This window comes from Aotus nancymaae, unplaced genomic scaffold, assembly GCF_030222135.1.
Source record: "Aotus nancymaae isolate 86718 unplaced genomic scaffold, 86718_ANA_hifiasm-v0.15.2.pri h1tg000016l, whole genome shotgun sequence".
Taxonomy (NCBI): domain Eukaryota; kingdom Metazoa; phylum Chordata; class Mammalia; order Primates; family Aotidae; genus Aotus; species Aotus nancymaae.
This window is the reverse complement of record NW_026988428.1, coordinates 74,694,659-74,710,382: the sequence shown is the minus strand read 5'-3', so window position 1 is coordinate 74,710,382 and position 15,724 is coordinate 74,694,659. Positions and strand designations below refer to the sequence as shown.

Sequence of the window (15,724 nt, the reverse complement as noted above, 5' to 3'; positions counted from 1 at the left end):
AAAAACAATTTTCATACTGTTCTGTCTGTGTACTAGTCATACCGAACATTTGGTTTCTGGAATGCCCTCCATTCCTTGTCTCAAGACCTCGACACGATGCTTTCCCATCCCAAATTTCTCCTCCTTTGTCCACCTTACTCCTCCTACACATTATTCAGATTTCAAACTAAACCATCTTAACTTCAGTGACATCTTGTCTATTCCCAAGACCAGGTCAGGTCAGCATCTTATAGTTTTTCTCTCTCAATATCGTAAGTTTATTGTTCAAGTTAGCTAGCTAGTCATTTGCTTTCTATTAGAATATATTATCCATTATATTGGTTTCTTGTTCACTACTATATCCTCAATACCTAGCAGAGTTAGCATTAAAAATATTTATTGAATGAATGAATAGCATTCGTGCTCTGTAATACTGTTTATTTCTAACAGTGGAAAACCAAAGACAACTTAACTGTAAATAATATGATAAACATTAAGTATATTATTGTATATTTGCAAGGGGAGCTATTATGTACCTCTTAAAATTATTATTACAAATAATTTTTTGAAAACATGAGAAAATGAATAAATTCTACATATTCAACATAATCTATATGGAGAGCATAGTTCTTTATACAGTATAATTTCAAATAAGTTAACCTGATATATTTGGTTGAAATAGGCAGTGACATTAGGTTTTTGTTTTCCTGTTATCTTTTAACTGTCTGTATATTCTAACACAATAGTTTAAAAATATAAAAATATTGATTTGGAAACCTGACATAGAAAATTAATTAGTGGAAATTCTTATATTTGGAAATATTTCACTCATCAGGCCATAAGTATGAGATCAAGGCACTTTTGGAAGTTGCCAAAATAAGTCACTGAGTTTATAACCTGGGTTGGACATAAAAATCCACTTTAAAACTCAAAATTTGAAACATGTCTGTGAGTGCAAGTCTGTGTATATGAATGTGTGTGTGTGTGTGTGTGTGTGTGTGTGTGTTTGCATATATGAAACCTTAAGGCAGAACATTTCATATTTCACACACATTCTATCCTGTGTTCATCTTGCGTCCTTTGGTCAGGGACTGTGTTGAATCTTGCATCCTTTGGATTTATGCTTCTAGAAAAATCTTAAATTTAATTGGTTCATAACCTGCCTTATCTCAAGTCACTGATTTTTTGAAGAGTACATTTATTTCATCAGTGTTTTGATCCCATATCCCCCAACTAGACTCTTATTTCCCTAGCTATATTTCACATGACTACATCTATTACTATGACTATTTGCTACACATCAAACATACAACAATAAAAAATAATGTTAGATTAAAAAAATGAAAACAAAAATAATCCTTTAAATAATTAAAATAGCACACTGAAAAGAAGCATCCCATCTGTCCTCACTTTCATGTCCTAAATGTCAAGATTGATCTAACTTTCTTTCTTTCTTTTTTTTTTCTTTGGGTTGTCTTGGAGAATGAGTCTCCTTGCTTCCGAAAAGTCAGGTAAAGCACAACAAGAAGTCTTGTTTTCCAACTGCTTCTCACTGTTGTAATCTTTACAGCGAACAATCTCCAGGTTGATGTTTTTCCTCCAGGCAGTTTCTAGAAAGAAGTTGCAGGGTAGGGAAGCTGACCAAGCCACTGAATTTGCATGTAAGATTAAAATCTCCTCAAAGACTGAGATTCCCTGAAACGTAGTCAAAACAATTATGGAAGATTTCAGTGATCTTTAATGACACTGTTAAGAAACAACGCGAGAATGCAGTGCAATGAAACATATCTTCAAGGATTTATTCGCTGGATTATTTTCATGGAACATTCATTTGTCCTGAAGATGTCTACGTGGCTCTGAGACTGTTCCGTTTTTCACAGCACTTTAATTGCTGTAGTGCCCTCGAAGAGGCTTGCTTTAGCTTGCTGTTTCCTAGAATTAAGATAAATGAATGACCCCAGGGATAGATGACACTGGTTGTTATTCCAAACATAAGCAGAAGTTTGTTTTCTGGCACAGAAAAAAATGATATTTCTATGGTAATTCCTACAAAATACAAGATAAAGAGGATGATGAAAGATATCAAAACTTTCATTGCCTTCACATGAGCTTCTGTACTGACATCTCTGAATCCTGTCAGATTCGATTGCATCTGCCTGTTGTGTCTCCAAAGAGAAATGATTAACAAAACACATGTGATTAGGGATAGTGTAAAGAAAAAAATGACTCCCAGATTTAGCAAAACCTGTTTAATAAAGTATTCACTTCTACTCACGTTGAAATGCCAGACTGTGGCATTCTTCATTTTATGATCATTAATCATCTTCGCAGTGTGTGGAAAACTAAATAACCATGAAATAAGTAAGCATCCCATCAGAAAGGTAGGAATCCTGTTTATTCTGCTCTTCAACCAGAGAAATATGGTGTTGGAAAAATTTGCTATCTTCAGGAAATAGAAGATGCTGAGGCTTGTGGCAAACCATATACTTGATTGATTAATAATTAACCAAAAGTAACTAATACATTCAAGTAGGTTACCAGATAAATATATATCTGGAGAGAATATATGTATAAATCCATCTGTAATTAGTAACCATATCAGACAAATTCTAGAAATAGCTAAGCCAGTTAGAATAAAGCCAATCATAGAGAACTTATGCTTGACACAGTCAATGCAGTTTACAAGTCCAATAAATCCATTCCCTAAAACCCCCAGTACTGACTCACTAATTACAACAAAAATGAAGATGCCATCCACTACACTTAGCATATCGGCTAATCCTGAATATTACTTCTGTTACATCTGTCTTAGATTACCTGCTGCAGAATGAATCCTATATTGGCTGTTTGATGGAAGTGTGACTTTCTTCTCATTCATTATATAAAGACTTGAAATTGCCCCAGTAATGGCTTGTGATGGAATCAGAAATATCTTGATGAAGACTTCTCCAAATATTTCTACAAAATATAGCTAGTCTAGAGAACGTATGTTCAGACTGAATGCCTATCTATAATTTGTTAAGATGCAAATGAAAGTTTCTGTTTCATGGATTTTACATGTCCTCCTGAGACTATTTTGCATTTAGTAGTTGAATTTTGGAGGAGTGACAAACATATACCTATAGAACATAATGCATAACAGAAACAAAAATTTGACTTTATCTTTTTAAATATCAAATTATAATTTATGTTGTTTATAATCAATTTATATATGTAAAGGAAAATATAGAAGTGAAAAACAAATTTAGCCATTGTAGATACCTACTCTAAATGATCAATTTAATTTTTAATTAAAATTTAAGCTCAACTCTGGGTATGGCAAGTTTCACAAATATATCATAAATCTGTTGCTATTGTCAATTTTTTTTATTTAGTGAATTTTTTTAGATATTAAGCTAGCATTCCCTCCTCCCAACAAATAGTTCACAATACTTATGAAGATTCTTGGTTGTATAACTAGAAATCAATTTAATTAGAAAAATAATTCGTTGGAAGGTTATGGGTGCTCTCTCATGATTGTGAATAAGTCTCACGAGATCTGATGGGTTTATCAGGGGTTTCCACTTTTGCTTCTTCCTCATTTTTCTCTTACCACTGCATTTAAGACATGCCTTTTGCCTCCTGCCATGATTCTGAGGCCTCCCCAGCAATGTGGAACTGGAAGTCCAATTTACTCTCTTGTTGTTCCCAGTTTTGAGTATGTCTTTATCAGCAGTGTGAAAACGAACTAATAAAAGCTGGTTGTTGCTCTTTATCTAATGGGTGACCCAAACCTTCATTTCTGAAGGTTTTCGGCCCTGCCTGTGAGTTATTGAAGTTTTCAATTGACTTAAACACAGGAACATGGTAATACTAAGATGTTTCACACACACACATGCATGTGCACGCACAAGGACACATATATATATTTTTTCATTGTTTATGCTAGACTTTACTCTCCTGTTTATATGCTCAGTGGAGCCCCGTGACCAGGTTTTTTTGTAACACCAATAACTTGACCAACTTGACAATACAATCCTAAGATATTTGGAGGAAGAAAATGCTAAGAGGGATCATTACATGGTAAAATTGATTTTTCACTCATTCAGCTACTCTGTGTCTTTTGATTGGAGAGTTTAATCCACTTACATTCATTATTATTATTGGTAAGTAAGGACTTACTCTTTGTTTTCTGGTTGTTTTGTGGTCTTTTTTCTTGCCTTCCTGTCTTCCTTTAGTGAAGGTGATTTTTCTCTGGTGATATCACGTGCAACAATCGCTTACGTGCAACAATCGCTCAGATTTGAATGATGCATTTCCTGGCAACAGGAGAATGTTCTCTTAGCCTTCGGCCGAGTTGGCAGCAGACAAGAGGACGCTCAGAGCCCAGCTCTCGAGAGTTCAAGGGTCTGAAAATACCCCACTGCTCCCAGGAGCGGTTACCTGGACACTCTGTGCCCCTTATCCCTGTCCCGGTCCCGTCCCGGGGCCGAGGACCGGCCAGTAGGACTCAGGTGCCTTGAGCCTGCTGCCCGCATCCCTCAGTTCATTTTCCTTGTGGGACCTCTCCGTTGCTCCTGCCCCTGGACGGAGTGGCAAGCCATCCTACGAGTACCCAGACACACGGAATCAGCCTGGTGTCGAAAGAACTCCAAGGTTTTCTGTATCCTACAAGCCCTGTGTTCCGTTCCGGCGATCCTGCCTTCAATTTGAGGCACAGGTACTGCAGCAAGCCAGTGCTGTGTGCTCGCAATCCTGCAGCTCAGCGAGTGCACTGAGCATAAGGACTCTTAGTGAGGCACTGGAGCAGGTAGTCACCGTTTCGGGGCCCACAACACCCAGCTGTGCCCCACATTCCTATCCAGAGAAATCATGTCGAGGGCCCTCAAGGTGAGTGGGACAGGGATGCCTGAGCAGGACAAGGACCCCAGAGCCCAAGAGAAGCCTGATGATCAGAAAGGGGGCCCTGAGGGCACCAGGGATGCACTGTCTGCATTTAGGCCGCTGCGGGACAATGGAGGCCTCTCTCCCTTCGTGCCCAGGCCTGGACCCCTGCAGAGAGACCTCCATACCCAGAGGTCAGAAATCCCAGCTGACAACAAATCCCAGCCCTCCGGGATGAGCTGCTGCACCCAACGAAATGCCATCTCCAGCTCCTACAGCTCCACGGGAGGCTTCCCGTGGCTAAAGAGGAGGAAGGGGCCAGCCTCATCCCACTGCCAGCTGCCCCTCACTTCTTCAAAGACAGTGAGTGAGGTCAGCCCTCCGGCTGTCTCTCGGGGTCAGACCCAGTGTGAAAAGGCGGCAGATTCAGCACCTGGGGAGAAACCGACCCCCAGGAGTGGCTCCCAGACATCTCAGGCCTCTAGGCCTCCTAGACGAAAGTTCCCTCTGCTGCCACACAGGCAAGGGGAGCCTCTGATGCTGTCACCTCCCTTACAGCTGGGGTTCCGGGTCACTGCTGAAGACCTGGACCTGGAGAAAAAGGTGGCGTTGCTGTGCATTGACAGTGCACTGCGGGGTGAGGCCAAGGGCATCTCTGACTGCAGAGCCTCACTGCTTTCCCACGCTTTGTCCTCACCTGCAACAGGGACGTCTTCTTTGCCTTCTGTCCCTAAAGCACCCAGCAGGGATGCACAGCAGGAGAGATGCAAGTCCCAAGACCGCCGGGACCCTGTGGCCCTCCTACCATCTGCTGCAGGGTCCCCCTCTAGACCTCCTGTGTCTGGGAGGAAGCGCAAGTCAGCAGACCCCTTGGTCTCCTCCTCAGACCCCCTTCCTGCCACCTCTGCACACTCGCGGGACTCAGCCCAGGTCACCTCGCTGCTTCCTGCCCGCTTCCCAGCTGCAAGCAGCACCTTGAAGCGGGCTCGTCCATCTTCAGATCTAGCTGCTTCAGCTGCAGCCCAGGCCTCATCTTCTGCTCCAAGACAGCCAGCCCAGGGCCCCACAGCACACTCAGCTGCAGGGGTTTCCTTACCCACCACTTCCACCTCGAGCCCCCCCGCCAAAAGAAAGTCGGCCCGGGCTGCAGGCCCGGTTGGGACCCTACCTGACCCAACTTCTACCTCTCTCCGTGATGCACATGCTGCCTTCTCACGCTGTGGCTTGGCCAAAGCTAGGCGGCTCCGCTAAACACTTGGAAGCAGGACCCTGGCGCCCTCGAGGTAGGTGGTTTCTGTAACATAAATGGGGCTGCAGCAGCAAAGTGGCAAAGAGAAAGGCCCTGAGACCCACAAGGCAATGCAACGTGAGGGGGCCTGAAAATGAGGCCCCCCACCAAAGGCAGAGCACCCCCATGGTGACTGGGGGACCCAGCACCAGGAGCAACTCTGTTGGGTGGCACTTTTGTCTTTACTTTCCATCATATCCCTGGGGGACCATTTAAAGAGACACCCCGAATTGCAAGGCGGAGACCCAGTGCCACTGCAAACAAGGCAGGCTTCAGGTGCAAGTCTGGGCCAGCCTCTGACCCTACAACCCCACTTCCCACATAAGCATAGCAAGGAGGCCTTTAAGGTTTTCTCATGCGCTGTCCAGAGTTCTGCTGCACACAGGTCGGCTGGGCCATCCTCCAGTTCATCCTTCTTTATATTGGAGTTTTGAGGTCTTTGACATCAATTCCTTGCCTAGAGCAAGGTCCGGAAGAGTTTTCTCTAGGTTTCTTTCTAATATTTTTCTAGTTTCCTATCTGACGTTCAAGTCTTGGATCTATCTGGAGGTGATGTTTGTATATGGTGAGAGATACGGATCCAGCTTCATTCTTCTGCATGTGGTTATCCAGTCCTCCGAGTACCATTCATGAAGAGGGCGTCCTTTCCCCAGTGTGTGTTTCTGTCAGCTATGTTGAAGATCAATTGGCTGCGAATACGTGGCTGTCTTTCTGGGCTCTGTCATGTGTCCCATTGATTTATGTGTCTATATTCCTGTCAGCAGCATGCTGTTTTAGTTACCACACACTTGCCAAAAGTTTTTTCGTTCTAATTCGTAGTGAAATGGGATGCCTCTAGTTTTTTTCTATTTGCTGAGGAAGGCTTTGGCTCTTTGAGCTCTTTTTTGGTTCCATATGAATTGTAGGATTTTCCAATTCTGTGAGTGATGACATTGGTATTTTGGCAGGGGTTGTATGAATCTCTAGACTGCTTTGGGCAGTACGGTCATTTTAATGTTACAAGTTTCTTCCATCCGTGAGCATGGGATGATTGTCCATTTCTTTCTGTCTTATTAAAGTTTTCATCAGTGTTTTTGTAGTTTTTTTTGTAGAAACCTTCCATCTCCTTGGTCAAATTTATTCTGTGGCATATCTTTTTTCATTTTGTTGCTACTGTAAATGGGATTGTTTTCTTAATTTCCTTCCCAACTAGACCATTATTGGGTCGGGGTGGCATGGGCTGGATGGAGCCTGTCTTCCCACACCTGGGACATGACCTCCAAGGACCAGCTGTCAGTCATGGTGATGGGCCGCTGGGATTGGAAGAAAGCTTGCTCTCCTTCTCTGAGGCTGGAGCAGCGTGGGGCCAAAGACCATGGCGAGGTTGTGCAGGGACTTTTATTGACTGCCTTTTTCTTACCACCCTGTTGAGGACCAAAGCAGAGGGTGCTGTTTCCACACCACCACCAGGAAAGAGGCAGAGGGGCTGGGCCGTGCTGGAGTCCTCAGGGAAGGAGTGACCTTGACCCTGGCTGTGCTGCAAGCTGATTCCGGCCCTGGTACTTGTGGGTCTCAGTGGCCCAGGATGAGGGGTTAGCTCTGGGCTGGTGGGGAGGTCTCCTCCACATTTGGGGAGTGATGGAGTTGTGGGGTTCAAGTGCACTGCTGGCCATGGCCAAAGCTCTGAGCTCTTTGTGAACCCACAGTGCAGAGGGGGGAGCGGGGCAAAGAGGAGAGGCTGGGGCAGGGGTGACAGTGGCGCTGGTCCCCAGAGGCAGTGAGGGACTGCAGATGGGTTGGGGTAAAAGGTCCTCGGTGCTGGGGGTCTGATGTGAGAAGAGGGGCACCCTGTGGCCTGGGTTTTTGTAGCCCTCCCTGGGCAGCCATGAGAGAGCTGGGCTACCTTTCCAGGTGGTCCAGAAGGAAAAGGAAGGTGAGCAGGTTGGCCTCTAGCTGGGACAAGGGCAGGTTAAGCATGGAGTTCTCCTTTGCAGTGGGGTCTGAAATTACTGCAGAAGGTGGTGGGTTACTCCTCATGGTCACAACGAGCTGGAGACCTCTCCTGAGGTGGTGACATGGAGCACCCGGGACACGTGTTCGTGAATACTCCAGGCTTGTCATCATCCTCACTCCCACAGCGCTAGCCCCCAGTGAGGACCCTGTGAAGGGCACCAGTGTGGGGTATGACCCACCTGAATGCCTTTTCTCTACCTCACAGGGGTCAGCAGCACCTAGAGAACAGTACCAGGAGGTGGCATGAGAGCAGTGGTTCATGGGCAGAGCTGCTGGTGGGAAACTGTGGCTGCCACCCCCTCCCCAGGGCAGCCCAAGTAGTGGAGGCTCAGTATAAAATGACAAAGGGGAGTGAGGGACACAAGGAGGTGGGAGGTGGGTGGCCCCAGCCCCACACAGTAAGCAGAGACCCTCTCTTCACCCTAGACTCCACAGGGGCACCTCAGGCTGGTAGACCAGGTCCTCTGTGTGTGGCCCCGGGAGGCAGACCGGCTCTAAGGGTCATGCAGAGGATACAGGGGCCACACACGCCAGTGCCCTGCTTAGACATCAGCCTCCAGGTTGACTCAGGGTCAGGCCAGGTTTGATCATGTGCTTGACTGGGCCAGGACCCGTGGCTAGAGCACCTGGGGACCCTCGTTCAGCCCTGGTCTGCAGGAAAGGGGACAGCAGACTTTAGGACCTCACAACACAGCAATGCTGACCATTTTACTCTCTTGGTCTCCTCGAAGAATAGGACAAGGAGTCCTCTGGGGACAGACAAGAACTTAAACAACAGCCTTGGTTCCGGCCCCTGCTTTCTGAGCTTGGTTAAAACACTGACCATGGTAGAAAGGGCACAGTTTGGGTTCCCACACCTCACTTTTCACAGCCCCCAATGGCAGCAGTGCACATGGAGGAGACGCCTCCTATGATGCCAAGGCCTCCAGTGCTCACCGATGCCCTCAGCAAATTTGGGTATAACTCATCGGTGAAGAGGGGCTTGGGCAGTTCACAAAAGTAGAACTTCAGCGTGTCTGTGATGGCGTGTATGTCCATCTCACTCATCATCATCAACACGTCCCTGTTATCTGGAAAGAACATGGAAGTGCTGCGGCCTCCTTGAGAATCCCGAGTGGGTTTCCCACCATCCCTGCCTTGGCTAAAGCACCGTCCCTGCAATGCTGACCACTGTGCGGGTCCCTCCCTGGCTTTGAGCAGTTCGCCTTACTCCTCCCAAGAGCTGTGCATGGTTCTGTGTCTGTGTAGAGGTGATGGAGGGGTGTGTGCATCCCCATATTTCTCCCCTACTTGGCCCAATGTGATGGCCAGGAGGAGGCCAGTGCAGCAGGACTCAGAGCCTGCATGGGAATCGGGTGGCTCTGCCCTGTATACAGCAACCACCCCTGTACCAGTCTTCTGGCAGCAGGAAGGCTGAGGGAGAATCCGATAGGTTTCAGTGTTTGAACCGGTGTCTTCCTTTGGATCCAGTTGACCACTGGAGCTGACCTCCCCACCACAGGCCAGGTCCATGCTGGGCCCCCAGAGGGAACTGAAACTACCGCATGGCCCAGCCAGGGCTGCTGGGCATTCTAGGGGTCTTGGTCTGGGTGGGTGGTGTGTGCCCCAAAGAAAGGTCTGCAGGCACAAAGTCCTGTTGCTTTGAAGTTGCTGGACAAAGACACTCTGGGTTCTCAGTGCCCTCCCCTGGCATTTGGGACAGGTCCAGGTCCTTCATACCCCATGAGGGTTGGTGAGATGGAGGTGGAGATGGTGCAGCCCTGGCCTGAGCTGGGTCCCATCAGTGCCCTCTGCCCACTGCATCCTCACACAGGGCAGTGGACAGAATGCACTGGGTCCTGGGCTTCCACACCTCCTGTCTACCTTCAAGGGAGGAAGGCCAAGGCCCCATGGCAGCCCCTCATCCACACAGCAAGTGGCATGGGTGGGTAGGATGGTTCAAACACTGGCTTCTACAGAAGCTCCTTCTACAACTCTTGTCTTCTCTTTCTTAAAAATAATAAAACAGTAAATGAAGAAAAGACACAGTGAAGAATGTAACGTGACCCGGCCATGGAGCACTGTGAGATCTCATCGAGGACACAGACGCCGATACCTCCATCCTGACCCGATCCGGCTGGTGACAAAGGCAGCCTTCAGTGCCTGGATGTCCGTGGCCACTCCAGACACGCAGTAGATGCCCACCTCCTTCATGCCGTGATGCTTGATCTACTCCACACATTGGTGCAAGGTAAAGGGCACCTTGGACCTCTGTCTCCTGTGGGAAAAGGAAATGTTCTCAGTGTCCTGACAGCCCTACTTGGGCCACAGCACAGAAGACCTGCCCCTTATCTGCACACCCGGAGCGGGGCTGAAGTGGGTGACGAAGGTGCCCAGGTCAGGGGCTGTACACAGGGCCTTGTGCATGCCCGCCCTCCCTCTGCAAGCTCAGTCCTCATTGCATGTACTTTCTCAGGACTTTTCTAAGAGGCTGAAGCATCCATACCCCTGCGAGTCACACATGGTCATTGGGGGAAGCTCAGGAGGGTTGTCTAAGTCAAGTCAGCACAGGAAGGGCATCTGAAAGATTCCAGGCCTGGAGTTAGCAGCCTCTGCTCCCAGCTGGGAGATCAGACACAATGTTGGTCCTGCCACCCACGTTCTGTGCAAGAGGAGATTCCCTGACCACTGACATGGACCCAGGCCTTAATACATATCCGACGAATGAATGAAGTGGTGTCTCAGCACCAAGTCCTGCTCCAAGTCCTGCGAAGCTAAGTGCTTTTCTCCTCTGACTCTTGGCAATGAACAATTTCAATACCCCACACAGGACACTAGAGTAAGAAAACTTCAAAGTTAGAAGGCAGTGCTGTGCTGAGACCTTAACTTTAGTTCTGTTTTGCCACTGGACTTAGGAGCACATCGAAGCTGCTTCTCAAGCCACCCTTATTAGCAGTGCTTATGTGGGGGAGCTGCTGAGGGAGTCCTCACTGCGCATGCCCAGAATTCTCCCAGAGTGCTCTGCAAGTGGCTGCTGTACAGTCACGGGAGGGGAGTGGGGTTCAGACATAGAAAGGATTCCAGGGTATGACGGATGGCGGCCTGGCCCACATGACCAGGAAGTTCAGGGGCCCAGCCGGATTCCATCCTGGGGAAGCAAAGAATTCTCAGAAGATGTGGTCTGTGTCTGCAAGAACTGCTCTCAAACCAACAAACTGGCTTCTCTTGGCAACTAACTCATGACAAAGGGGCAGGGGTTATGACCATTCAACAGGAACCTGGGACCATGACAAATTCCAGGTGAGGGCAGAAAACCCTGCACTTGGGCAGCTCCTGGAACCAGATTACTGCTTCCAAGCAAGACGACAAGAACATTCCTGACCTGGTTTTGAGTAAACACAGGAGGTAGCTAAACAGTTCCCTGGGGTCTGACTTCACTGTGCAGAGACCACGCACAGAGAGGAGAGACACACAATGCTCTTTCCTGCAGAAATAGATGAAGGCACAGGCACCCTCGCTGCATGAGCCGAAGCCTCTTCCCTCTCACTTGGCGACCACAGCAATCTTGACTCCGAAGATCCCTGTCTGTTTCCGGGATGACATTGTCTTCAAGCTGATCTCCCTGCTGGTGAACTTGACCGAGAGCTTTACTTCAATGACAGTGGAGAGAAGGGGCACAGTCCTCTAATCCTCCTGGTCCTCAAATCCAGGTTCCCAAGGCCCTCTGGGGGGTCTCATCAAATATTTCAAACCCCAAGGCATGCAGAGGTCTCAGCCTCAGGTGGGGCCAGCCCTCGGGGAAGCCCCTAGTCTGCTTCAGCAAGGCCAGGATTGTTGAAGATGGTGTCAAGGACTGGCTTCTGCAGAGCCACCTCCTAAAATCCCCATTGCTTCTCTTGCTTGCTTCTTCTTCTTCTTCTTTTTTTTTTTTAAGATAAAGGATCTTGCAGTGTTGCCCAGGCTGAACTCAATCTTTTGGGCTCCAGTGATTCTCCTGACTCAGCCTCCAAAGTAGCTGAAACTATAGGTGCACTGTACCGGGCTATCTCTTTCTTAGTAACAATTAAAATTAAATAGGAAAGACAGAAAAATATAAGAAAAAGCCAAGAATTATCAGCTATTAACATTTCACCATACATACAGGCCTTTTTGAATGTGTCATGCTTTAAATGGCTACACATTTCCAGGGTACCTAAAGACAAGGCAACGTTCTCCATTTCTTCAGCCAGCCCCCAGGTCCTCAAGTGGAAGCCCCACCTGTCCTGGTGGTGCCATCAGACCTCCCTGAGAGGAGGGATGCTCAGGGCCTGACTGGTACCTGCATCCCAGCCAGTGAATGAAGATTCCTGCGCACGGCTATTCTGCTCTTTGGGGCCCTCCCTCCTCCAGCCAGGCTCCCTTTCAGATGCTGGCATAGGCTTAGTTAGCCACTTCTTAGTGGTTTGAAATGAACACAGACCACCTTATCCTTCTGGGGAAAGTCAGGGCCGGGAGAGTCCCATAGACATGTACCCCATTCATGATGATGATGGTGCGTTACCAGTATCTGTCCTGCAGGGCCTGTGGGTCCAGCTGAAAGTGCCAGTCATGATTGGCAGAGGCCCTGGGGTCTGTGCAGAGGCCCCACGGGGAAGCAGCCCATACCCGACACTTCTCTAGCTCTTAGTCAGAGGCAGAGTCCTAACTGCAGCCAGCACCTCCATCCAGAGGCCAAGAGAGGTGGAGTAAGAAGGGGACCTGCCAGACACCTGTGGAATCCAGGGCCCCACTATTCCCAGAACCCTGATGCCTGGGGCCTCCACCCACTCCTTCCTCTGCCCCTCCCAGTTGCTAGCTGAGGTTCAGGCTAGCAGGCATTCTCCAGCCCACTCCCATTACCACGGGTGCTATGTGGAGCTCGGTGAAAGGCGAGTTGTTCAGCAGCAACTTCAGTAGCAACTCCTGGGGGACTGGCACCCACGGCTGCTGTCTGGGAAACTGTGTTCTCCTCCTGCACAATGAACAGCTTGTGGCAGGAGGAGCCTGCAGGCCATGCCAGTTCCATGGTTGAGTATCAGGCCTAGAAGGACCCAGAGCCAAGCACTAAATCAAGCAGCTGGTGAGGGGACCAGGAGGAAGCCCCTCTGTGATGCCTTTAACTGATACCCCACAAAGCACTGTCCAGGCAGCTAGCCTGCAGAAACTTGTCCTTTAGTGTCACCTGAACACAGTATTTGCTGGTAGGAAACACCCTGACCATCACGCCCAAGCCACATGTCCCACGTCCATGAAGGCTCTGTTTCCCACTTTATGGGGAGCACAAGCTCTATGTCAGCAGTTCCTGGTTATACTGAGACCACGGGCTGGGCCGGGCGAATGAGCAGCACCTGGGGTGGGGGAGGGATCTTGTTAAAAAATACACCTTTGCAGACTCTACCTGAAGAGAACTGGATTTATAATCTGGGTGGGACCTGGTATTTGCACAACTAGAAATGCCAGGTGGTTCTGGAGTGAAGCAAGGGATGGAACACCTGGCGTTCTGACCTGCCAGGAAGCCACCGTCTGACTCCATACAAGGCCACTGCATCTGGGCGTGTGTTTCCATCCCTTGCTTCAGGAGTGCTTCATTTCAGCCATAACGCAAGCTGCCTAAGAGCAGGGATCACACCTCATTATGTCTGCACACATTCACGTGTGTGCACATACACATACACACATATGACAGTGCTGAGTACAGCACCAGGCTGGCAGGGGAGCTGAGGATGGGCATCATATCCACTGCAAGGGACCCTAGAGGCCACAGCCACCTGGGCCTTCTGCAGGTGAAGTGGCTAGAAAATGAGGAGAAGCTCTGGAGCAGGTCAAAGAGCCCAGCCAGATGCTCATACTTCACAGGTTTGTGCACCTGGGCCTCCCTCCCTGCACCTGCTCAGCACGAAGGCTCACCACAGGCACATCTGGAGGGTGACCCCTCCTCACCTCTTCTTCTAGGTCCTACTGGTTAACGTTTTTCAATTATCTGAAATGTGCATCCAGATTTGCACAGTAAAGCACAGGGTGGCAGGACGTCCCCCTCCAGGGGTTATGTGGTCACAGGCTCTCATTCTGCATCTGACCCTGAAGATTTTCAGAGGTCACACTCCAGACCTCGGGGACCCCACCCTGAGAAGCAGCCTCTGTAAGCGGGGACCTGTCAGTCACAAGCCACATACAAAAAGGAATCTCTCAAGTGGCGCTTTCCCCAAGAGTGAGCCCTAAGCAGAGGCAGGAGAGGATAACATGAGAAATGGGGAAAGAGTGCCCTTTCTCTGAAAAGTAAGAGTTTAATACCACTGCTGGGAGCTTTAAAAAATTAAAACCATGCCCGTTATGTCAGCACTTTGGGAGGCCTAGTCAGGAGGATCACTAGAGCCTATGAGTTTGAGAACATCCTGGGCAATATAGTGAGATATTGTCTCAGTTTAAAAACTTTTTTTTTCAAAAAATTAGCCAAGCATGGTGGCATGTGCCTGTAGTCCCAGCTACTTGGGAAGCTGAGGTGGGAGCACTGCTTGATCCTGGAAGGTGGAGGCTGCTGTGAGCCAAGATGGTGCCATTGCACTCCAGCCTGGGCAACAGAGTGAGAGACCCTGGCTTTAATTAACTAAATAGCTACCTGGAAACACAGAAACATTTTAAGCAAGAGACATTCTTCCCTTTTCCTCAAAGAACAGCCATCACTGGGCCACTCTTCCCTTGAAAACCCAGAATTGGCAGAAGCAGCCAACAAGCAACTCAGTCCAGGTAAGCCAAGAGTGAGAAAGGGAAGCTGTCCAGACATCAGGCAGCTGCCCCTCCAAGCCCACCTGGAACCAGAGCCCACGTGCTAGCCTATTAATGAAATAATAATGAAAACTACTCATATCTAACAAGAGAATTAGACATCCAGATACAGGATAAAAATATCCCCAAAGAATGCAATGCAAAGGGTCTTTGCCATGGCAAACTATAGTCAGACTATCTAAAGTCCCTGTGAAAATGCAAATGTTAAAACCACCAAAAGAAAAGCATCTAGTCACCTGTAAAGCAAACTCCATCAGATGAAGAGAGAATTTCTCAGTCAAAACCTTATTGATGAGAAGAAAATATAATGATACATTAAAGCACTGAGAAAAGTTAGTCAAGAATGGTATTTCCAGCAAGGTTACCCTTTCCATAAATGAAGGAGAGACAAAGTCTTTCCCTGAAAAGCAAATACTGAGGGAATTCACCATGACTGAATCGGCCTTACAGAAAGTGCTCAAGGTAGTCCAAGATGTGGAATTGGAACTTAAGAGTGGTGATTTAGCATAAGTGCAGGAAAAGATTTTTAAGTAGCAAAGTATTCAAGAAGTGTCCTGGCTGCTTGTAACAGCCTAACTGAGAAGTGGGAGCAAAGAAATAACTTAAATATCAAATTTCTATTTAAACAGGATGCAGAGCATCAAAGTTTGGAAAAATTTCAGCCTGACCATGTGGCAGAGAAAGAAAAAGCTTTTTTTCTTTCTTTCTTTTTTTTTTTGAGAGAGAAACTCAAGCAGGCTGTGGAGCAATAACTTGCTGAGGAGATTTCTGTAACTAAAAAGGAGCCAAATGCTGATAGCAAAGACAGTGGCGAAAAGGCCT

The 15,724-nt window shown here is 47.8% G+C and overlaps 3 protein-coding genes across 3 annotated transcripts; 1 reads left to right on the top strand and 2 right to left on the bottom strand.

Moving 5' to 3' along the window:
* Window positions 1-400: 400 nt before the first annotated feature.
* On the bottom strand, window positions 401-3,901 carry TAS2R10 (taste 2 receptor member 10). Its single transcript, XM_012434290.3, has one exon. It carries the CDS (start codon window positions 2,747-2,749, stop codon window positions 1,826-1,828), a length of 924 nt encoding a protein of 307 aa, XP_012289713.1. The 5' UTR covers window positions 2,750-3,901; the 3' UTR covers window positions 401-1,825.
* Window positions 3,902-4,268: 367 nt separating this feature from the next.
* LOC110568510 (putative POM121-like protein 1) lies at window positions 4,269-6,093 on the top strand. Its single transcript, XM_021671985.2, has 2 exons — window positions 4,269-4,461; window positions 4,766-6,093. Exons 1-2 carry the CDS (start codon window positions 4,269-4,271, stop codon window positions 6,091-6,093), a joined length of 1,521 nt encoding a protein of 506 aa, XP_021527660.2.
* LOC105704817 (breakpoint cluster region protein) lies at window positions 5,876-12,516 on the bottom strand. The gene is given in 9 exon segments (XM_064376816.1): window positions 5,876-7,421; window positions 7,424-7,456; window positions 7,459-7,524; window positions 8,005-8,118; window positions 9,059-9,076; window positions 9,079-9,192; window positions 10,240-10,379; window positions 11,649-11,785; window positions 12,382-12,516. Coding segments are annotated over 9 exon segments (852 nt in total). The 3' UTR covers window positions 5,876-7,326.
* Between the last annotated feature and the right edge of the window lie 3,208 nt (window positions 12,517-15,724).